Here is a 22,149-nt window from a genome sequence, read left to right as displayed (position 1 = left end):
TTAAGGTAGAGCTAGGTATGAATTGCTAATATTTCTTTTGTGGTTTATATATGTATTTGTAAGTGAAATTGATAGTTTTTTGTTTGGTTCTTCTAATATTAGTAGTTTTACACAGGAGGATTATATGATCTGCATAGCCTTTCATCTGTTTCTATGACTTATAACAATTTCTATAGTCTAGGAATTATCCCCTTGTCAAGGTTTAAAAGAACTCATCCATAATTCTAGTCTGATTCTTTTCTGTGGGTAATTCTTTGACATGTTTTTCAAAAATTTTCCCATAGATTGAGATCTTTGAAAAAACGAGATGTTTTCTTCTTTACTGAATTTTAGAAATAATCTATTTTGTTAAGATTTTCAACCTCTTAGTGTACTTTTTAAAAAATATTTAATATATTTAGTAATTCTGTTTTCTAATACATTCAATTTTACTTCCTTAATTTATTGTTTTTCGTTCCTTAAAAAAGGTGAAACAAACGTACTTTTTGCATTAAATATTTAGCTTATTTCATGTACTTTTTGATCGTGTCTACTAACAATTTAAATTTAAGGCAATGAATCTGCTTCTGAATTTAGTTTCAGTGTATTTCAGAAGTTTTAGTATGTTAATGTTCCCTAGAATGTTCTGAAATTAAAGATTTTATTTCTTTTTTGACCAAGAGTGATTTATAAGATTATTTTAATTTTCAAGGAGCTGGGTTTATTTCATCTAAGTTTTTATTATCAATATTTAGCTTTAATACTTTGGCTAAGGATGGTAGCTTCTGTAATTTTTGCTTTGAAGCATTTATTAAAATCTGGTATAGTATCTGATATATTTTTGTTTTTAATTAAATTAAAACTAATAATTTTCTGTAAATGTTTATTATTCAATAAATATTTATTTGGTGCCTATTATATTCCAGATACTTTTAGGTGCTAAGAACATAGCAGGGAACAAAACAGACCATAAAAATACCTCATGGTACTTAATTCTAGTAGATGACATATATGTTTTATTATAATTAAATATAAGCAACACAACAAATTTAGTAACAGCTTTTCAGGAAAAGAACAGAAAAGAGACCACTGCCATATTGAATGTAAACGTTTATTTGAGGCATCCCATTTCACAAATGCTTAAGTGTAAGAAATGTGTCTCCTGAAGTTGAGAAAATATGGTGAAAGAATTTTATTAATTTTATTTTTCTGATATTTTTGTGCATTTATGGTCTTCTTGATCTGTCCAAGACAGATAAACAATAGGTTATAGTTTCCATCTATTTTGTTTCTGAGATCTTTCAGCATCACATTTTTTAGGCTTGTCTCTTGTAAAAGGTTAAATTGTATTGTATGATCCAATCTGAGGCTTTTTCTTCAAAAGAGGTATTTAATTCTATTTATTTTATAACTGGCATTCTTTTTCTTTCTGTCATTTTGTCTTATGCCTTCTGTTTTTCACAACTTGTGTTTTCTATTTATGCCCCATGTACTATATTTCCTTTATTCAGTAATTTCCATCGTACTAGCTTTATAAAAACATTCTTTAGTCTATTTCTTCTATCAACATCAAAAATGAAATATTCCCTATGGAATTCCTTCCCTGTCATAAGAGTAAAGTAACATCACTTATGTGATCACAACTTTCCCTAACACTTTTTAACCCGTGGTATTTTAGATCCAGTTATATTTTTAAAGAAGAATGAATATCTCCTCTTCTTATATTTTCTCGTGGCACATTTCCTGCCACCCAGGGATGATTACATTTAACGTCTAACCCCAGTCCTTTGCTGTGACTTCTCCATTGTTGTGTTCTTTATTTTGATTCATCTTTCAGTTAAACTGCTTCCCTTCAGGAAGGATATAGTACATTTCTAAACCTTCAAATATGACAATATCCTTTATATATAAATCTCACCACTTCTAATAGTGCCTGATGCTTTGAGTTACATAATAAATATTTGCTGACTGGATGGCTTGCCTGCATTCCAAGGGGTTTTTTCCCCTGAAAAATTCTACTGTCTTTGGTATTTGTATTAGTTAGTCAAAGGGATGCTGGTGCAAAGTACCAGAAATCTGTTGGTTTTTACAAAGCCTGTTTAGTTGGGGTAAAAGCTTACAATTACAAGGCCCTAAAGAGAACAACTCAAGGTTACTTCCTCACCCAGGTCAGTTGTGACATGTTGAAGCATGATGGCAGGCAATAGCTGTGAGGGTTCAGCCTTCCTCTTTCCTCTTAAGGTTCTGTGGGTCCAGCTTCTTCCAAGCTCAGCAGTAGGCTGGCACGGGACTCAGCTGTACTGTTCTCTTCACACGGTCAGCTACAAACTAGCAGGGACCACAGGATCAAAGCTGACACAGTCTCCTTTTCCATGTCTTTGGAGCACTCTCTGTTCTTCTGTGTATCTGCTTCTCTCTGTTCTCTTGATTGAGTGTCCATTTATATAGCTCACAAAAGAGGCGGGGACTCAAATTGAGTCACCCTCATGATGTGGTCAAATCAAAGACCTAATCTTGATTCAATCAAGTAAATGTAAAGCCTTTGAATCAGTCAAAGGGTATCATGCCCAGAGGAATACACCAGTTTACAAACGTAATATCTCTTTTTTGGAATTCATAAGTAATGTCAAACTGCCACAGTATTTAATATTGAGAAATTCTAGGACAGCTGGATTTTTCTTCCTTTGTAGGTAGCCTGTTTTCTGTATATGGGTTTTTGCAATTCTTTCTTTATTCATGTTATTTAAAAATTTCACCAGAATTGGTCTAGCTGTTGGTTTCTTCATTCATTCATTTTGCCACTTACTTATTGAGTCCTTTCTATTAATGGTTTCGTGTTGGTTTAATTCTGTTTTCTTCCTTGAAAGTATGTTGTTCCTTAAAACAGCTGCAGTTCTCTTTGCACCATCACTTTATAGGAGAATGTTACATGATTCCACTCATACCTGAAAGGAGGGCTGGCTGATGTAAATTTACAGCTGCTGTGAAGAGGTGCAGCTTGACCTCCCAGGAAGGGAGCCAGAATCCTGAGCAATAGCTGGGGGAGACCACTGCTCTGCTTAGTGTATTAGTTTTTTATTGCTGAGGTCACTGGACAAGGGTCCAACTTCTTGTGTCCTGACTTGTGTTTGGCCAGGCCCTCTTATCCTTTATTACTTGTGGCTGTGTCCCCTTCATCCTCCATTGTCCATCAAATCAGCAGAGAGCACTTTCTAATGCTTAGATTTTTTTCCCCTGCTGTAGTCACTTAGAGAATCCTGGACTCTCCAGATGTGCTGTTTATAAATGCTGATGCTCCAAAGATAAGAGAAAATCCCAAGATTAATTTCCTCATCCATGCCATAACCTCTCCTTTAGCCTTACCCCTCAAAATGAGACTGTACTGACCTCTCCAGCTCTCCCATGAGGGTTGTTGTGAGCTGGCACCATGTCCTCTTCTCCTTGGCCCTGGCACTGTTTCCAGCAGACACCCCTCAATGTCTAGTACTGGTGCAAGTTTCACCCATTTTATCTGCTATATTGGCCATTTCAGCAAGAATATGGGAGATCAGTAGTTAATTGCCTGTGCTCTCATTGAGGTTTAATCCAGAATTTGATACCCATTATATGCTTAAATTCTCCAGAATAAGGGATTTCATAATGATGAACTGTGGCAATATCTTGGACAGTTTTATTCCACTACAAAGGCTGTTCTCTTAACTGCAGCTTTTTTATTCATGCACAGTAAAACGATGCACAGCTAGTAATATGACTGAAAATATTACATCTTTTTTTTCCCCTTCCAGGCTGTTAACTCACAACTTTTCTTTAAATGGTCCTGGAAAAGTGAGACTTCCAAAATGAATTCCTTACTACTACAAAGGAAGGACCTCTGCAAAATGTAGTAACAGAGCTGGTTTTCTGGTTACATATCAGTATAACTCCAGCAGGGCTAAGCTGAAAAAAACACAGAAATTCAGAGGGTTGAGTTCTTTCTTTTACACTGAAGATGTGAAAAATAATTAGAAGGTAATGCTGGGTGTTGTTTATAGGCAATTATCTATGAATATATAAAAGTTCTATTTTCTCTGTTAAACAGCATTTTTGTAATTGTTTAAAATGAAAAAATAAAGTCTCTGCCACAGACATAAAAAGATTTGGTTGCATGACTTTATTAGTTCGTAGACCGAGGTCTGCAGTGCGGATGTTAATCTAATAACAGAATCACATTTATAATACCATAGAAAATTTTCACTGCAGATTTAGACCAGTGCAAAAGAGAGCCAACATTATTGAAAGCTTGTCTTCACACTGAGCTAATAGTCACCCTTCCAGTTCGGTAACAACTCCTTCTCAACAAGAATTTAATAAAATGTCTGGCTGACTCTCTGCCCACCAGTTTCTTCACACCTACAGATATGACTACTTGCCTTCTACCACTCCGTGGTCTGTGATAAGTCTCAGGGAAGCAAAGGGAACACTGACAAATTACGTGCTCAAGAGTTCCAGTCCTGCTCTGATTTTTATGACCCCCATCTCCCAGAGCCTGGGGCTCTCCTGCTTCATAAATATCAGACTTCCATTGGAAGCTAGTATCTCCTCATCCCCACCACCCTCAGGTTATAGTTCCTCTGGGAATTTGCTGACCTGAATTGGCCACCCATTTGAACTCCGCCCAAATGCTTGGGCCAAATCATGGACAATCTTGAACATAGATTCTGCTCCACAGTTTGATCTGGCCTCTTCTTTCCCTTCAGACCCTTCTTGTCTCTGTCCAACTGTACACTCCTAGCCACATGTGGGTGTCTTTTACAGGGTTGTGGGCCCATCCACCTAGGGCCCTGAGCTCTGTCAGGGATGACCCCTTGCCTTCAGAGCCAAAAGGGTTAGTAGATAGAAAATTCATTGCGAGGTAGGGTTTTGCCCTAAAAATAGTGGATTTTTATGCCCCCTTTTCTAAATTTTTGGTAAGCATGTCCACCCAGATAGATCAGTCAGAAATTCTGCAGGAGTACACAAGCCTCAGTACCATAAATATGATTATCCAACTTGATAGCAAGCTCAACTGTGATGTCAACTGCTCATCTTCTGTTTATGGCCCTTACTGCCTAGCCATATTTGCATTTTTAACTTGGAAACAAATATGACAGATGCCACATTCCACATTACTACCTTTTTTAGTCCTAGTGAGAAAAATAATGTAAGATGCTGAATTAATTGACATGGAAAATTTCTCAACTTAAAAGATTACCACTGAACTTCTGCTCAGTGCTATGTCTTTAATGATTATCACATTTTTATATAGTTTAAACCCTTGAGGCATGCAATGCTTAAATGAAACCTTGCTGCTGTTATTTTCTACCATTTAGAAATGGCATCTGGGGTGGCATGGAGTGGGGGAGCCCAATCTTTATGCATTATTTTTAAGAATCAAATTATTTTTAAAATAAATAACTTTAATTGATTCTTGTACTCACATATCCATACCCCCTTTCTATGTAAATTCCATTTGGGGACACAAGTGGTCACTGAGACTCCATTTGGCTTTAGAGAAAGTAAAGAAGTTGCTATAAATGAAACAGTACAAGTGTAGACCCATCATCAGGCATGGCACAGTGTAATAATAATGAAAGTTACCTTGAACAAATCAGTTCTCAGGATGGCATTCATTTCTTATTGATAAATATGCTTGGTACAAAGACGTACAGCTTCCAGAAAGATAATGGAGCAGATAATTAAACAATCTATTCGGAAATGTAAACACACACACCACAGGGAGACAAGGACCATTGGTTAGCAAAATTCCTGTCAACCCAACCTAACTTCCTTCCATAAAAGAGTGTCTGGCTGCTGACAAAGGGAAAAAATAGAGAAGTTTATCTTTGACTGCAATAAGGCTTTTGATTCTGTGGTATGTGACCAACATCGGTAAAGGAGAAAAGATTCTAGCACTTATTTCTTTTGTGTAGGTGTATGATAGTTTGAGGTGGTGGCAAAATAAGTCACTAATGTTTCCATTTCAGTCAGCTACAGCGTACCCACCTGAGGTGATAACTGATCTCAGACAGTCAAAAAAAGGGCTACCTCAGGGCTCCTCTGCCATCTAAAATCTTCTCCAGGTAGCCATTAGACCCCTGCTCAGAGCAGGCACAGGACATAGCCTTCATTACAGCTTGTGTCAACCTCAACCTCAATCTCTTCCTTTCCACCCTTAGTATCCTATAATACCTTATTATAGAGAGTATACTTGAGGATGCTCGTTGAGTCATGCAGCATGGTCTTTCCATCTCTTGGATAAAAGAGAGGCTCAAACCCTTCCACACCCACCTTGGGACTAATGCAGGCCTGGGAGAGGTTTCCCAGGGTATGAAATCTCCTTCTCTCCACTATAAAACCTAGACCTCCACTCACTACCTTCTTCAAGTAGCTGACAACACCTGTATGATACAGTCAGAGATAGATTATTTGCTTTTGAAAGTTCCTCAGGATTCATCGTGCACAGATTTTTATTCATTCAGAGTCTTTTGCAAAGATCCAGCCTCTGCAATCCCCAATCAGTGGTTAACACCAGTGATCTAGAAAGTAGGTTATAGAGCAGTCCCATTAGCCATGCTAACAGGAGGTTATGCTCACAGTTCATGTCTTTATGTAGTCACAGCAACCTCCTTCAGGGAGCCTTCCCCGTCTGCTTCAGCTGCCACATCACCTTCTCCCTTTTAGCACTTCTCTACCACTTCCTGTCTACATCAGGAAGTAAAATTTAATACTATCCTACCTTGTGCCATCTCAACAACTTAGTTGAGATCTTGGTCTAAGCCCTACAATGTGCCCAGCCTTATGCTGAGTGCTTTGCTGCCCTTGACAAATGCTTGTCAAATTGAATTTTGGATGGCCCAATTGAGTAAACTAGGTCAGAATCATTTAGCAATCTCTAGGAAGAGACAATATACATACCTACTGACATTTGTCCTGTGTTCTCATCTCAAGCCTCTTCTCTCCATGTTAGAGATACACTCAATAAATTAGCTTACTGAGAGTTAAGAAATGCCAACTGACGGGTCACTGCTAACATTTTGTTTTGCAAAAAAAAGTTAATTTTGTTAGTTTTTTTTGGCAAAGTTCCAAGTAGCTACCTGACATGCTGTCAATTATACCTATAGGGTGAGCACCTCAGAAAGTGTTTTTCTGGATTGTCAATATGTTTGTAGAGTTTGAAATAATAGATATGTTATATGGTGCCATGACCCCACTTGAGTATTTAAAAAGTTAAGTTCCAACGTATTTTAATGCAAATGTTACCTTTGTAAGTGGATGACCTGAAAAGAAAGTGTTTCCATAGTAACATAAGGGAACATAATCTGTTTATCATAACTTCTCCACGAAGAGAGCTGGGCGCGGATTGGGGATATGATTTGATGTCTGCTGAAAAAAAATAGCTGACAGCATTGTGAGAGCAATTGGTTAGAATATTTCACTTAATTTGTAGTTAATTTAGAAAATAAACTTTCATAATGAACTGCTGCAATGCACACTTGAAATAACTGAATGATCTGTCAAGATATTTGTTGACAAAATCCGTTGGCCGTGACAACAGAGCCATCAGAGAAACAGATTAGGAATGAGTTCTTAAGCAAGCATTTCCCACCATTTTTATCTTTCTTTTTTCTGGGCTCTGTGTTCTTACCTAGGAATCACAGAGACCTTTCAAAGTTCTTAGATTTCTTGGGGATCTTTTTTCCTCTCATTTTTTTCTTCCTTTTTATTTCAGAAAACTTATGTAAAAGTTGCCCTTCTAGAATTGAGACTCTATATATTGAGGGTATCACTGAAAAGGAACGTATTGATTATACTTCACTTTCTCTACTGACATGACTGAGTTGGTGACTTTTGGAGGTGCCATTAGCTAGAAATGAGTTTGACATCCACAAGCCACTATATAGTTATTTTCCCCTCCCCTTTTCTTACAGATATAGCATCTAGTTAAGGAAAAGCTTGTCTACAAGGGTTTTCTTTCTTTCTTTTTAAGGGTCATTCGGAAACAGATGCATATGGTTTTGAGGATTATTTCTTTGAAGCACCGTTTTAGAACTGGCTAATTGACAGGTTCATCCATGCCCATGGGCTCTGGGATGGACTTAGAGTGGAGGCGCTGGCTACAATTACCCATCTGGTATCCATCTGGTAGTGTGAATGAAAGATAATACCAGATCACGGAGAAACTATACCAACTGCCAGCTTGGTATAAGCAGGCAAAGAAAGGTGCCACCCAACAGCACGGTGAAGAATAAGAGATGTTTCCATAGGGAATGCATATTTCCACCACAAAATGCAAACCAATGGCATGCGAGAGCATATGGAAGGAACATCTCTAACCTTACAGCTGCAACTCGTTAAATACTAAACCAAGGTCTCTTTGCCACATTTAAGTTGCTTATGAAGTTTGGGGGGGAAATGCCTTATTCCAATATACTTGAGAACCTTCTCTTGCTAGCCATACCCACCCACAATAGGGTTAACAGGTCTTGAGGACCTTTGGATGAGGAGTAGTTACCAGCATCATAAGGACATTGATTTGATTTACATGCAATGCCACTTTGCACTAGTCAGTACAATTGTAACAAATATAAGGATTTAGTGGTTGCTATAAAATGATGTGGACATTTATTGATTCATTTCTTTCTCCTTGTTTTCATTTCCGCCTTCCTTACTTTGTTTGTTTCTTTTAAGAATGCCGTGTGCTCTGGTTAGTACAATGGCTAAGTGTTCAGAATTTAATAACGTAGCCACCAGAGACTCTCCATCCTCCGGCAGCAACCTTGCCTCTGGAGGAGCTCGAAACGACGGCTAGAGATGGCAAAGGTGTGCTTGCCTCTGAGGTCGCGCATTCCTGGGAGCCTTTCCCTGTCTCTTTCCTCTGCTTGCTCTGCAGGATTGTTGCCTGCTTTCCTTTTTCTCTACATGGCTGCCAGACATGAGCAAATAAAGAGAAATATTAGAATGAGACTCTGCAAACATTAGGATCACTTAAGCAACAATGGCAGGAGCAGCAACACATCACCCATGGTCGTGTCTTCATAATGATATCTCATGGTTATGTAGCACCGTGTACTTCGAGAGACATCATCATGCACATTACTTCGTAGCATTTCAATAAAGACTGGAACCCATTTTTACAGAGGAGAAAACTGAGGCTCAGAAAAGTTAGGTGATTACTGAAGATCCCATCATTAGTTTAGAAGGCCCATCTTGGGACCCAAAGTCTAAAACTCATCTACCACATTTACGTGAATGCATTTTTAATATCTCGAAACTTCTCTTGCCTCTAACTACTTAAGACTCATTGCAGTTTTAGAAAGAGTGAGGAACTTGGAGTGAGAGAGAGAGATTCGATGTGGGATAAACAGTCTCTAGTCTGTATGTGGTTAGAGGTTGGGAGCTAAATTGAATTCATTTCTTTCATAATCTCCTACAAAATATTTCACAAGCTTCTACTCATAGATAAAAGCAATGAAAAATACCTCCCTGGACTGGCCACATGGAAACACATGCTGAATGATTCAAGAAGATATAGTGGGGTAGAAAGAAATGTAATTTAGAGGCACAAATTATCTCATATAAGAATTGTTGTAACGTAATTATATAGTACAAGGCTACTGGAAAATGCCAGAATAGAGGTGAGTGAAAGATGCTAGATCAAATGGATCAGGGCTATGATCAGAAAGGTGACATTTCAATATCTGCCATGTGGACAGTGGCCTGTGAAAAAAGATTTACGGAGAAGCCAAAATGAACTTAAACCCAATTCCATATGGAAGAATTAAAGTGCATACTGTGTGAGAAATTATAATATTGTAAATTCATTTGTTTTTCTTCTTTCAATTTACGGGCCTCCAGTTTTTAACCAAAATTTATACTAATTAGTCTTTCCACTTACATCAAGAATGAAACTGCAAACGTGGCCATGGCTGGTCTGCTCCTCATTAGAGACAATTAAGAGTTAGAAGAGCAAAAAACACATCATTGGATTAATGACAAGAAAAGCCACCCAGAGAGAGAAACATAAAGCAGGAAATGATCTCGTTGAACTGGACAAAGGAAACTGATAGCCTTCAAGATCAAGCCAAGAGTCTAACAGGGTCTAGAGTGGAATCACGTGGCCCTGCAAGCCCTCTTACTGCTGCACTTCTCATCTGTATTTTTCATACCTCCTGTCATATTGCATTTATTAAGAAATGTTCTCACTCTCTAAATCCAATTCATTAGTTTCCCTCCATGGATAAGAAGTATGGCGTTACTGATGAGAGAAAAACAAGCCGTAAGCTCATCAGCCTTGGTAAATTCCAGTCTTGCACATTATTGCCACTGGAAGCTCTCTGCCAGCATTCACACAGGGACGGGAGAGGGGCTGGATGTTAGCTGTCCTTAACGCCATTCTCAGAGCCCTGCTACTTATACCATTCAGTACTTTCCCAAAGGGAGAGTACGGAGATTATGGAACATTTAATTGCCTTACAAAGTGATTGACAAATTGGTGATCTGATGCATATGGATGACCTTTTTAGTGAAATGGCTCAGAAGCCGTTAACAGAGATCATCAGGAGCCAAGATTTGCACACCCTCCACAGGGTTATTACAGAGAAGCGGAAGGATGGGTTGATTATCTTTCCTTCTTTCTTTTTTTTTTCTTGAATGTTTTCTTCACCTCCAGGGAAATGCATTCTAGCAGCGTGAGCACCACTATTAATCAACACTTGTAGCAATAATCAGTGAGTGAAAAATGGTGACCAGAATCTGCGAATGCACTGGCATAACTGTCTACCGCATTTTCCTTTGTGATCATGCCTTGGCATTCTAACATGGATAATTTATACAAAATTAATATTGGCACCTTCTGAGGTGCCAAGATTTACTGAAGCAGTGCTTACTTCTTCATCCATTAAAAAAGAGAAATTGTTTCTGGTCATGATGAGTAATATTTTAGAGCTGTTAAAAATACACTTGCTATTTCATGTGTCTTCGTGTTATGTTCAGCCAGTTAGTCCTTTCACTTTTGAACATGGGCATTGTGAAAGACCAAATTGTTCTAAGTCCTTGATTCAAATTTTCCCAGAACTTTTGCCAGAAAGGGGTGTAAAAAATAATCAAGAATTCAAAAATACCTCAGGTCTCAAGATCCTTCTGAGAGCCATCTGGTGCTATTGACATGCAGGGAGTAGAAATGACTGAGGGTTACCCAAAGAACAAAATGCTGTTTTTTATTGTTCTTGTTTCTTTCCCTCCCCCCCTTTATCTGCTCTCTGTGTCAACTAGCTGTGTGTTCTTCTGTGTCTGCTTGCACCCTCGGTGGCACCAGGAAACTGAGTCTCTTTTTGTTGCATCATCTTGCTGCGTCAGCTCTCCATGTGTGCGGCACCACTCCTGGGCAGGCTGCGCTTTTTTCACACAGGGTGGCTCTCCTTGCAGGGCGCACTCCTTGCACATGGGGCACCCCCACATGCCCCTGTGTGGCATGGCACTTGCGCGCAGCAGCTCTACACGTGGGCCAGCTCACCACACAGGTCAGGAGGCCCTGGATATCAAACCCTGGACCCTCCCATATGGTAGGAGGATGCTCTATCCATTGAGCCATGTCTGCTTCCCACAAAATGCTGTTGCTAGCCACTTCACCTGACAGAAAGTAGTTGCCTAAGTAGCACTGTATTGGGCTGGTCAGGAAATTATACGCAAGTGAAACCATTTTAAAATTTGACTGGCACTTTCATTCCACAAGGCTACCTTCCAATTCACTCTATCCTGTGATGTTAAAACATCGAGTATTTCCGTGAAGCTTCCCTATGGTGGACGAGCTTGCCTGGAGAAGGTTACCAAGGTGTGGGACCACATCTTGAGTGATAGACCAGGGCCCAAAGGAGCATATGACAGCAGCTCGTTCTCTAAGGATTGCTCCTGTCATTAAAATCAATGCAACTTAATTAAAGCAAATTATAGATAGATACAGCTATAAATAAGATATTAAAGTGTGCTGCTGAATATGATAATTGCTGCATATTTAGCAATCAGTGTGTGTGTTCTGCTTTTGCCAGGAGGGATTCCTTTCAGTGGAATCAATGGAGCTTTATTAAAAACTATCCAAATTAGGGGGAGAAATGATGAGTGTTATAATAACACAAAATCACTGTGGCAACTTTCATCATGAAGAAAGGAAAGCAAAATATGTCCATCGCTTTTTTTCTCTTAAGGGAAATATTAGACATATTCTTTTTAAGATATGGCTATTTTGAACTTATAAATTTTAATTTTTGCATTCTATCCTACCAAAGGAAGAGAGAGGGAAAATAACTATCATAAATAAAACAATCCAGCACTGGGACTGAAGTGTGAGGAGCACCCCAGTGCCTGGATATGCTGAGTTTTATACCTTGATGACAGAAGACAAATAAGTGAAGTGTGTACTATGAACAGAGCTTTAAGGTGGCTTATTTTACTCTCCACTGGAGTTTTGTGTGTGAAAGTTTTCATGGTTGATTCAAAGTAGTATACGTTGAAAATACAAACTAATTTTCATCCCCTTCCTACCTCTCTCACTACCTTATCCCTGTTGCCTATTGTCATAAATAAAAATTGAATTGTAGCAAAGAAAAGTCATTTTTCAGGCTAATTTAAAAAATACATTTAAAATATCTCATCATCTAATTTAAAAATCAATAATGGACAACAGAAGGGTTAATTAAATCACTCCCATGTGACAAGAATTGTTCTCAAACTTAAGAAAATAAGTACTAAAATTACAAAGATTTCAAGGAAGACTGTCCTAAGAGATGAAAAAAAGAATCACTAGGCAACCAACCCCTCTAATAGAGTCTAGTGAAGACATTTAAATAGACTTCTTACATTGGATCACTCCATATGACTTATTATTCCTCTTTGGAAAGGGAAGAGGGAAAGAAAGAGCAAAGATGAAAAGCAAAGGAAAAAAAAGAAAAAGGAAGGTAGCAAGTAGAGAAGTAGATGTTCAGAAAAGTGATTTATAACTATTTCATTTAATCAAATATTGAAATATTGAATGTCTTTCAGGCACTGGTCAAGGAGCTAAGGATAGAAACCAAAGTTCCTGTTCTCATGCAGCTTATGTTCATGAGGAGAGAAAGAGAGTAAACAAGTAGGAGTAAATATTGGGCCATGATGATTCCCATTAAGAACTCTAAGGCCAGGCTAGTGGGCTAGAGCATGATGCTGGACAGGATGCACTGGTTTGTGAAAGGTGGTCAGGGATGGCCTCTCTGAAGAAGACACATTAAAGCAGAGGCAGGAACAAAGTGAGGGGCAAAAGGCATGTGGATATCTGAAGAGTGAGTGTTCCAGAGCAGATAGAACTGTGAGTGCAAAGGCCCTGGGGTGGCAAAATGTTTGGCAACTTGGAGAAATGGTGAGGAGAGCAGTATAATGTCAGCAGGAGGGACAGTGGAGAGAACACAGTCAGAGAGGAAATGGGGTCAAAACATATGAATCTTTTGGAGCAAAATTATTAAGTTCACTCTATTTAACCGTTCTCACCAATAGTTAATTATTTCCAATTTGATGCATAGACGATTAGTAAAATAGTAAAAAGGGTTGGCATTAGCTTTAGCTTGCTGTGTTCTTTTTAAGGCCCAATCTGGACTGATTTCCAGAGAGATAACCAATGATTTCACTTTAGGCAGCCCATACTAGAAGCTTATTACACTCACAAATTTATTCATAGTCATATCATATGCATTTTGCACTCTACAGATGGGTACACAGATTAGAATGGAGATCCTCCATGCATTATCTTAGACCCATGTCTAACACATAGACATATTGCCCGCACAAAGGAGTCTGCTTGGCTCCCTTCTGATTTATTATGGTAGTACTGTGGACTGTGCCTACCTGTGAATTCTGCAGGTGATGGGTAGTCTGCCAGTCCTTTAGCATTGGCCCCAGTCAACAGGTAAAGAAAGGAGCAGAGTTATGATCCTCAGTCCCTTAACTCTGGTACTTTTTCCACACCTAAAGAAGATGCAACAGGACATCTCAAAGCTAAACTATCCTTTTTGGTTTGTGCTAACGGTATTTAGTGGCTACACAAAACATTGTGGCTAGTGTTGTTCATTAGAATTTGTAAGTATTCTGTGTAACCTACATAGAATAATACTACCATTATTAGGATATTTATTACTAGCAAAGAAACATATTTGCTTCTGAAATCTCTGAAAATACTAAAATAGGACCTATTGCAATAGGTCTCTTGAATCCACAATATTAAATAACACATTCAAAGAACAGGGTATTTGAAGACATTACCCAGTAAAAAGTTTTCCACCCCTATGATGTCGGTTAAGTTCATTCCACCACCTTTACAATTTCTCTTTTGTAGAAATGGCTCTGGCTTCCCTGCTGCTTTGCTGCAACTACTCACATGACAACCAAGTGCTGCCATTTTAAGGTTTCTTGATTCCAGTGACTCAAAGAAATTAGCAATTAGAAATATCTTGCAGTGTTGGATCATTTTTTTCTTGGGCTTTTACTAGTAGAGAAGTATATTCTAAAATCATATTGCCCCATGTTTTGTCCTTTCTGTTTGCAAACATGCCCAATAGTGCACAATTGTGTGAACCCGCAGGGTGGGATTGAGAAGTAATCAGGTGAGTCTAATAAAAATTTAGCAGCAGGCCTAATGAAAATTGGAGTGGACCTAAAAACCTTTAATAAGCTCTCTCGCCCTCTTTTTGTAAGTTCTTGCAGTTTGGTTTTCTTGAATATTTGGGCAATCGAGGGACCTTTAAAAATGTTTATTATGGGCAGATGTTTGAATTCTCATTGTGTGAATGACAAAGTGGATCAGTTGTGTGGGGCTGTTAACTGAGTGTTGTGACATTGAAAATTTTATAGGGTGAACTCAATTTCAGAATTACTTGTTAACTTTTGAACCACATGCTCCTATGTTCCCAGGAATGAAATGAAAGGGACTCTATTCCTGTGCTTCCCAAAGCATTGCATTCTCCTGCTCCCACTCACATGAATTTTGCTGCTGTTTGAATTATGGCTTTTGATCTCTGTTCCTAAGGAAAGATGATCCCACCCACTGTTTGTTTGGATGGACCCTTTGAGTGGATGACCCTCAAATTGAAAATAATGTTCCCCTGTTAACTTCCTAAGGTTAAATTCCATATTCTTCACATTTGTCAGTGACTTATTTGTGGATTGCTAGTAGAATTTATGTAATTTTTCTATCTGCAAAGTAAAAGTGAGTTTCTTATGGCTCTTGGAGAAGATGTTCAGAGAGATTGAACCCCTTACACTGTATGGAACTCATGGACAGAGTCAGGAGATGTAGTCCTCTCTTTCTAAGCAACTTGTATTAATACTGGTATTATTTTCCATACCAACACCCAATTACATGATGGAGGATTTTTTATAATTGGGCCCTTTGGAATTGAAATCCTCTCAGGTCATTGCCCATGAGGATAGCCTTCAGGAGAAAGGTCTCTGGAGCTTCACAGAGAAGGTAAATCTGATTTATCCATAGACATGGCATTACATCTATCACAAATACATTATGAATAGGTGTTATACATTTTCTAACATAGAAATGAACTCCCCTTTGGGAAATTATCCTTCATCTTAATGGATTACACCATAAGAAGTTATTTGCAATATTCATCCTAAATTTTCACTTTTCTTAATTTCATTACCTTGATAAGTAGAGGTCCATGTATATCCTTTTATCTACCCCTTAGGATTGATAGGAGTATTTGACTGATGCTTGTAAACTTCACAATCCACCCCCAATGGAGCCCACTAAAACATTACAAAGTAATAGTAGATAATAAACAAGTACATGTTTCTGATCAACATTGATACTATTCCAGAGCTTAAGGAAAAGACCCTTAAGTGATTAGATAAACCTTTTTTCCTTAAATATGGAAAATCATCTCAGTGGCACTCAACCAGCTTTTCAGATGCTTGACTGTCAAAGTTGGGATTGTGTTCCTTCTCTCAGGAGAATCATTTAGAGGGTTTGTTTTCTTGTTTCTCTTTATTTCTCTTGCCTGCCAAGCCCTTGCTCTATGATGCTTTCCTTCAGACTCTTATCTTTGCTTCTCTGGAAGAAATGCAACTAGATATCTAGCATCTCCCTAGACACAAAAGCCAAGGCTGTATTCAGACTTGGAAAAGACAGGGCCTTCTCCTACAATGCAGCAGTAAGTCTAGGGATCACACTTATTTAGTTAAACCCACTGATGGTCCATGGTAGGATTGCTAGCAGAATGTCTAAGGAAGTAGGTAGAGGTGAACTCCCTCTGTACCTGTGCACAGGGCCAGTCCTGCCCTGAGACCCAGCTGTCATCATCCTCTCACCATCCAGGCACCAGGAGTACAAACACTGGTCTCAATATTTATCTTGTATCCCAGACAGTTCAATGATGTTGTAATAAAATGCACACTTCATATCTGTACTATTGAAATGACTAAATCACAATGAATATCATCTCTTGACTTCATTGCGTTCAGTGAATTGGAACATTGTACTCTGTTGATAGTCTCTTGAGGAAGGCCAGCTAGGTTAATACAAACCTTTTCTTCCTGCGAATTTTAGTATTATGTGGTTCTCTTCTTGTCTATATAACATCTCACTTTCAAAACTCTGCCCCCCCCCCCAATTTGGTTGGTTATTCATTCTTTTAATCCTACAGAATTTATTGGGCATGTAATATCTGCCAGAACACAAGGGTTACAAGATGAATAAAGTAGGATACTTTGTTTTCAAAGCACTCATGATCCAATGGGGGAAACAGGCCAAAAGTTCATAATAATCTGGATGATTATTTAAAAAGATGTAGGGGAGCAGATGTGGCTCAAGCAGTTGAGCACCTACTTCCCATGTATGAGGTTCTAGGTTCAATCTCTGGTACCTCCTAAAAGGAAAAAAAAAAAGGAAAAAATATGCTAAGCTTCCATTCAACCAAGATGGCAGCATAAGATGCTCCAGGGTTCTGTTCCCCCACGGAATATTTCAACAATTGGCAAAAATTGGCAGAGCCATTTTCCTCAGAACTCTAGAAAAGTTAAAGGGTTACAGTAACTGGACAAGTGCTGAATCAAAAAAATTAGAAAATACAACTTTAAAAAACAGTAGAAGCTTGTAGCCCTTTTGGTATCCCCATACCTACTCCCTCCCCAGTGCAGCATGGAACCAGCCCTTACTCCCATAATGGTCCCTGACTTTGTTTTGAGAGAGCAGAGCAAGCCCTATGTGCGTACTGCTGTCCCTCTGTGTTGGTGCCAATCTATCTAGTGGTAGCCTACAATACTGAACCAGGAAACTCATCTCTAGCTCACCCTCTCAGAAGCTGCCCTGAAGCAGAAGCAGCTTGCAGACAGCTAAAGCAGTGTAAGAAACAATTAAAGCCAATAAGAATTTTAAAAAGAAAAAAATAGAAAAAAATTTTTAAAAACAAAAATGAAAAGAGAAAACTAAGTCCAGGGGATCTGGAGCAAAGAATTAACTACCTTTTCAGTCATACAATAGAGCACCCTGTAGGGAGTGAAAGTCTAGTCTATAGGTATTAGAGATAGCACTTGAATTTCCATGAATGGGGGAATTCCTAAATCCATGAACAAGTATAAGCCCAGGTCAAAACACATACCCAGAAAAGATGAGAGGACCCTGTACTTTTTGGTAGGAGGGCTAAACTCTGAAAGAGCACCAGCCAAGGCAGAGCTAGTTTTCAGACTCTGAAAGGTGGTTGTGCTGTTTTTTTTGTTTGTTTGTTTTTTTGTTTTTAGATATTTTTATGTCATTGTTATTATCAGGATGGGTATTACTGAAAGGTGTTTTTGCTCTAGTTTGTTTTTGTTAGATCTTGGATTCAAAGCAATCTCTGTCATATAACTATCTGGATACAAACTTAAAGAGAAAACAGCTCAGGAAATAAATCACAGAGTTGATACTTTAAATATTAAAAGCTTCAGTGTGTAAAAAAGAACTACAAGACAAAGAAACAGGAAATGATGGCCCATCCAAAGATAAAACTCCAGAAACCATCAATGAAGAAGACAGGACTTTGAACATACCAGACAAAAGACTTTTTAAAAGTGAGCCTCTGCTTAAGGAGATAAAGGAAAACACAGAGAGAACTAAAGGATATCAGGGAAACAATGAAGGAGCAATATCAGAATCTCAATAAAGATACAGAAATTTTGAAATGATCCCAAACAGAAATACTGGGTTGAAGACCACAATAACTGACTGAAATGAAAAATTCCCTAGAGGGTTTCAGCAGCAGATTGGAGTTGGCAGAAGGAAGAACTGGTGATCTCAAAGACAAGACAATTGAAATGATTCAGGCTGAAGATCAGAATGGAAAAATTGAACAGAGCCTAAGGGACTCATGAGACACCATCAAGCATACCAATATAGGTATTATGGGAGTCCCAGAAGGAGAACAGAAAGGGGCAGAAGGAATATTCAAAAAAATAATGTCAGAAAACTTCCCAAATTTAAGGAAAGCCCTGAATATGCACATTCTAACAGCTCAATGAACTTCAAACAGGATAAGCTCAAAAAGAACCATGCCCAGACACATGCTAGTTAAACTGTTGAATGCCAAGGACAGGGAGACCATTCTGAAAGCTGTAAGAGAAAAGCAATATGTTATGTACAAAGGAAATCCCAATAAGATTAATTATCAGAAAGCAGATATGGTTCAGGCAACTGGGCTCCCGCCTACTACATGGGAGGTAACTGTTTTGAATCCTAGTGCCTCCTAAAGAAGACAGTAAGTTGGCGCAACAGGCAGGCCCAGCAAGCTGACAGAACAAGAGACAAAAGAAGAAAAAATGTAATGAGAGATACAACAAAGCAGGGAGCAGAGGTTCCCTGAAGACAACAGCAAGCTGATGAAACAGGCAGACTTGCCAAGCTGGCACAAGATGATGCAACAGGAAATGTGGGGAGGAAAACCAGAATGAGAAAGAAAACAAAGCAGGGAGCGCAGGTGACTCATTCCCATATCGTAGGTCTGGGGTTTGGCTTCCAGTGCCTCCTAAAGAAACAAGGAACACAAACAAACACAGCAAGTGAAAAACAACAAGGGGGTGGGAAGAAATAAATAAATAAATCTTTTAAAGAATAATATAAAAAAAGAATAAGTACCAATTTCTCATCAGAAACCATGGCTGCAAGAAAGCAATAGGATGAAATATTTTAAGTGCTGAAAGAAAGCATTTGCCAACCAAGAATTGTATATCTCCCAGTACTGTCCTTCAAAAATGAGGATGAGGGAAGTGGATGTGGCTCACCTGACAGAGCATCTGCCTACCATATGGAGGGTCCAGGGTTCAATACACAGGGCCTCCTGACCCATGTGGTAGGCTGGCCCATGTGCAGTGCTGCCACGTGCAGGGAGTGCTATGTCATGCAGGGGCGCCCCTGCATAGGAGAGCCCCATGTGCAAGGAGTGCACCCCTCAGTAGAGCCACCCCACATGAAAAGGGTGCAGCCTGCCCAGGAGAGGTGCTGCACACATGGAGAGCTGATGCAACAAGATGACACACACACACACAAAAAAACAATTTCCCTGTGCTGCCTGATAATGGAATCAGATGCAGAAGAACACACAATGAATGGACATAGAGAGCAGACAACAGGGGGGAAGCGGAGAGAAATAAATAAAATAAATCTTTTAAAAAATGAGGATGAGATTAAAACATTCCTAGATAAACAAAAGCTGAGGGAGTTCATCACCACTGGACCTGCCCTATAAGCAATGCTAAAGGGAGTTCTTCAGACTAAAAGGAAATGACACCAGACAGTGTATTGAAGTGGCATAAAGAAATAAAGACTTTCTTCAAGGTGTTAATAATATATGGGAAAATTATACCCTAATGTAAACTATGGACTATAGTTCATAGTACAATTTTAATGTTCTTTCATCAGTTGTAACAAAGGTACCATACTAATGCAAACTATTAACAATAGAGGGGGTATATGGAACTACTGTATTTTTTTACATGATTTTTTTTGGTAGATGTATAACTTCTCTAGTTACAAAAAGAAAAAAAAACAAAGAAAGACTTCCAGTGAAGGAACCATATGGGTCATTATAATTGGCAGTAATATTTTTATGTGTCTTGTATGTAACTTGGCTTTTTACTTCTAACATATTCTAAAATAAAAATGCATAAAATATAATGATAAAACTATAGTTTTGGGGCATACAATATATAAGGATAGAATTTGTTAAAAATACAATAAAAATTTGGGATGGAAGGAGGGGTATAGGAACAATATATTGTTTATGCTATTGAAGTTAACTTGATATCAAATCAAACATGATTGTTGTAGATTTAGGGTGGCATACTTCAGCCCCATAGTAACCACAAAGAAAATATACAGAAAATATATACAGAAAAAATGAGAAAAACTCAAAATGGTACAGTACAAACAATCAAAAACAAAAATAGAAAAACCTTATTATATGAAAGTAGGAATTAATGAAACAAATGAAGAACTAAAAAGGATAAATTTGTCTTATAAAGACAAATAGCAAAATGGCAGTAGAAAATCCTGTGTCATCAGTAGTTACTTTAAATGTAAATGGATAAAATTCTCCTGTCAAAAGGCAAAGATTGACGGAATGGATAAAAAGGCATGACCCAATTATAAGCTACTTATTAAGAGACTCAGCTTTAATTCAAAGACACAAATGCTTGAAAGAATGGAGAGAAATGTATCATGAAAATAGTGACCAAAAGAAAGGTGGGGAAATATGACAGTTTGGAGCTATGTGCCCCAGAAAAACATGTTTTTAAATGTAACCCTTTCCTATGGGTATCAACCCATTGTAAGTAGGTCCTTTTGATGAGGTTACTTCAGGTAAGTTGTGACCCAACTCAGTCAGAACTCCTATTATTGGAGTCCTTTTTAAGCAGAATGAAATTCAGATGGAGACAAAAGGAGCAGCCAGAACCAAAAGTCAGAGGAACCTGGAAGAGAATGGAGAGGCCACCATATGCATTGCCATGTGCCAGATAAACCCAGGACCAAGGATCATTGACAGCCAGCCCCAGAATGCCAGTCTTTGGGAAGAAAGCATCACCTTAAGGACACCTGATATGGACTTCTCCTAACCTCAAAACCATGAGCCAGTAAATTTCCATTGTTTAAGCCAACCCATTGCATGGTATTTGCTTTAGCAACGAGGAAACTAAACAATTTTCATATTGATGTCAGATAAAATGGGCTTTAAGTCCAAAAGTGTTACAAGGGACAAAGAGGGTCACTATATATATAAAGGGGTTGATTCAACAGGAAGACATAAAAATTTAAAAATATATGCACCTGAACCAGCAAGATGGCGGCAGAGTAAGGTGCTCCTAGAGTCAGCTCCTGCTTCAGGGAAGTTAGTAAACACCCAGAGCTATCTGCAGCTAGCTGAAGCACCTATTTGGGGGCTGCAGGAGGCCAGAAGAGCATCCTGCAACGTCCTTGAAGGAATGGAAGGAGGAAACTGCTCATCTGCAGAGAAGACTCATAAGTAGAGTGCTCCACACCACGGAGGCTGGTGCCTATCCTCCACTGCAGGCACATGCCACCTCAGGTGCTGTTCCGTGACTGGAATTGAAAGCTCCACTACCCAAAAATGGGGGAAGAAGAGAAGATTGAGCACCACCTTCAGCTACTGATGAGTAAATTCAGTGGGCTGAAGCATAATCCTAAGAACATCTAAAGTTTGAACCTGACCAAGTTAGAAAGAGGCCAATAGCTGCCATCTTAACTCCACACCTGGCACAAGGGGAAGTGGGATAGAATGAAACTCACAGTGCTGGTAGGCACCAGCTTCTTACCATCCAGATCAGATTGCAGCTCTAGCCTAAGCCCCAACCCCACTCCGGCAGGGTGGAATCTAGGAGAGCCCATGCCAGCCTCTCTGGGAAGTACCGGCCAAGCCATGGAGGCTGGTGATTGTCGTACTTTGGCAGTGTGGGCCACCCCAGGAGTTATTCTGTTCCTGGAATTGGAAGCTTCATTTCCCAAAAACAAAGGAGGAGAAGAGATTTGGCCACTGATTTCAGCTACTGTTTGGTAGACTTGGCTGCCTAAGGAACAGCCAGGGTGTGATTCTGTCCAAGTCGGAAAGAGGTTGGTGGCTACCATTTTGGCTTTGC

At 38.9% G+C, this 22,149-nt stretch overlaps 1 protein-coding gene across 5 annotated transcripts in view; it reads left to right on the top strand.

Annotated features, from left to right (window-relative positions):
* Positions 1-22,149, top strand: part of PARD3B (par-3 family cell polarity regulator beta) — a 1,119,500-nt gene that overhangs the window by 1,025,106 nt on the left and 72,245 nt on the right. The window contains exon 22 of one of the 5 annotated variants that reach the window (XM_012523355.4): positions 3,765-3,955. The exons of the other annotated variants lie outside the window; for them this stretch is intronic. Within the exon in view, the coding sequence (XP_012378809.1) occupies positions 3,765-3,863 (99 nt within the window). The 3' untranslated portion in view covers positions 3,864-3,955. Of the gene's footprint in view, positions 1-3,764; positions 3,956-22,149 lie in introns of those variants that run through there. 5 annotated transcript variants of the gene reach the window in all.

The sequence above is a fragment of the Dasypus novemcinctus genome, chromosome 7, assembly GCF_030445035.2.
Source record: "Dasypus novemcinctus isolate mDasNov1 chromosome 7, mDasNov1.1.hap2, whole genome shotgun sequence".
Classification (NCBI taxonomy): domain Eukaryota; kingdom Metazoa; phylum Chordata; class Mammalia; order Cingulata; family Dasypodidae; genus Dasypus; species Dasypus novemcinctus.
The sequence above is the reverse complement of the archived record's forward strand: the minus strand, read 5'-3'. Positions and strand labels throughout refer to the sequence as shown.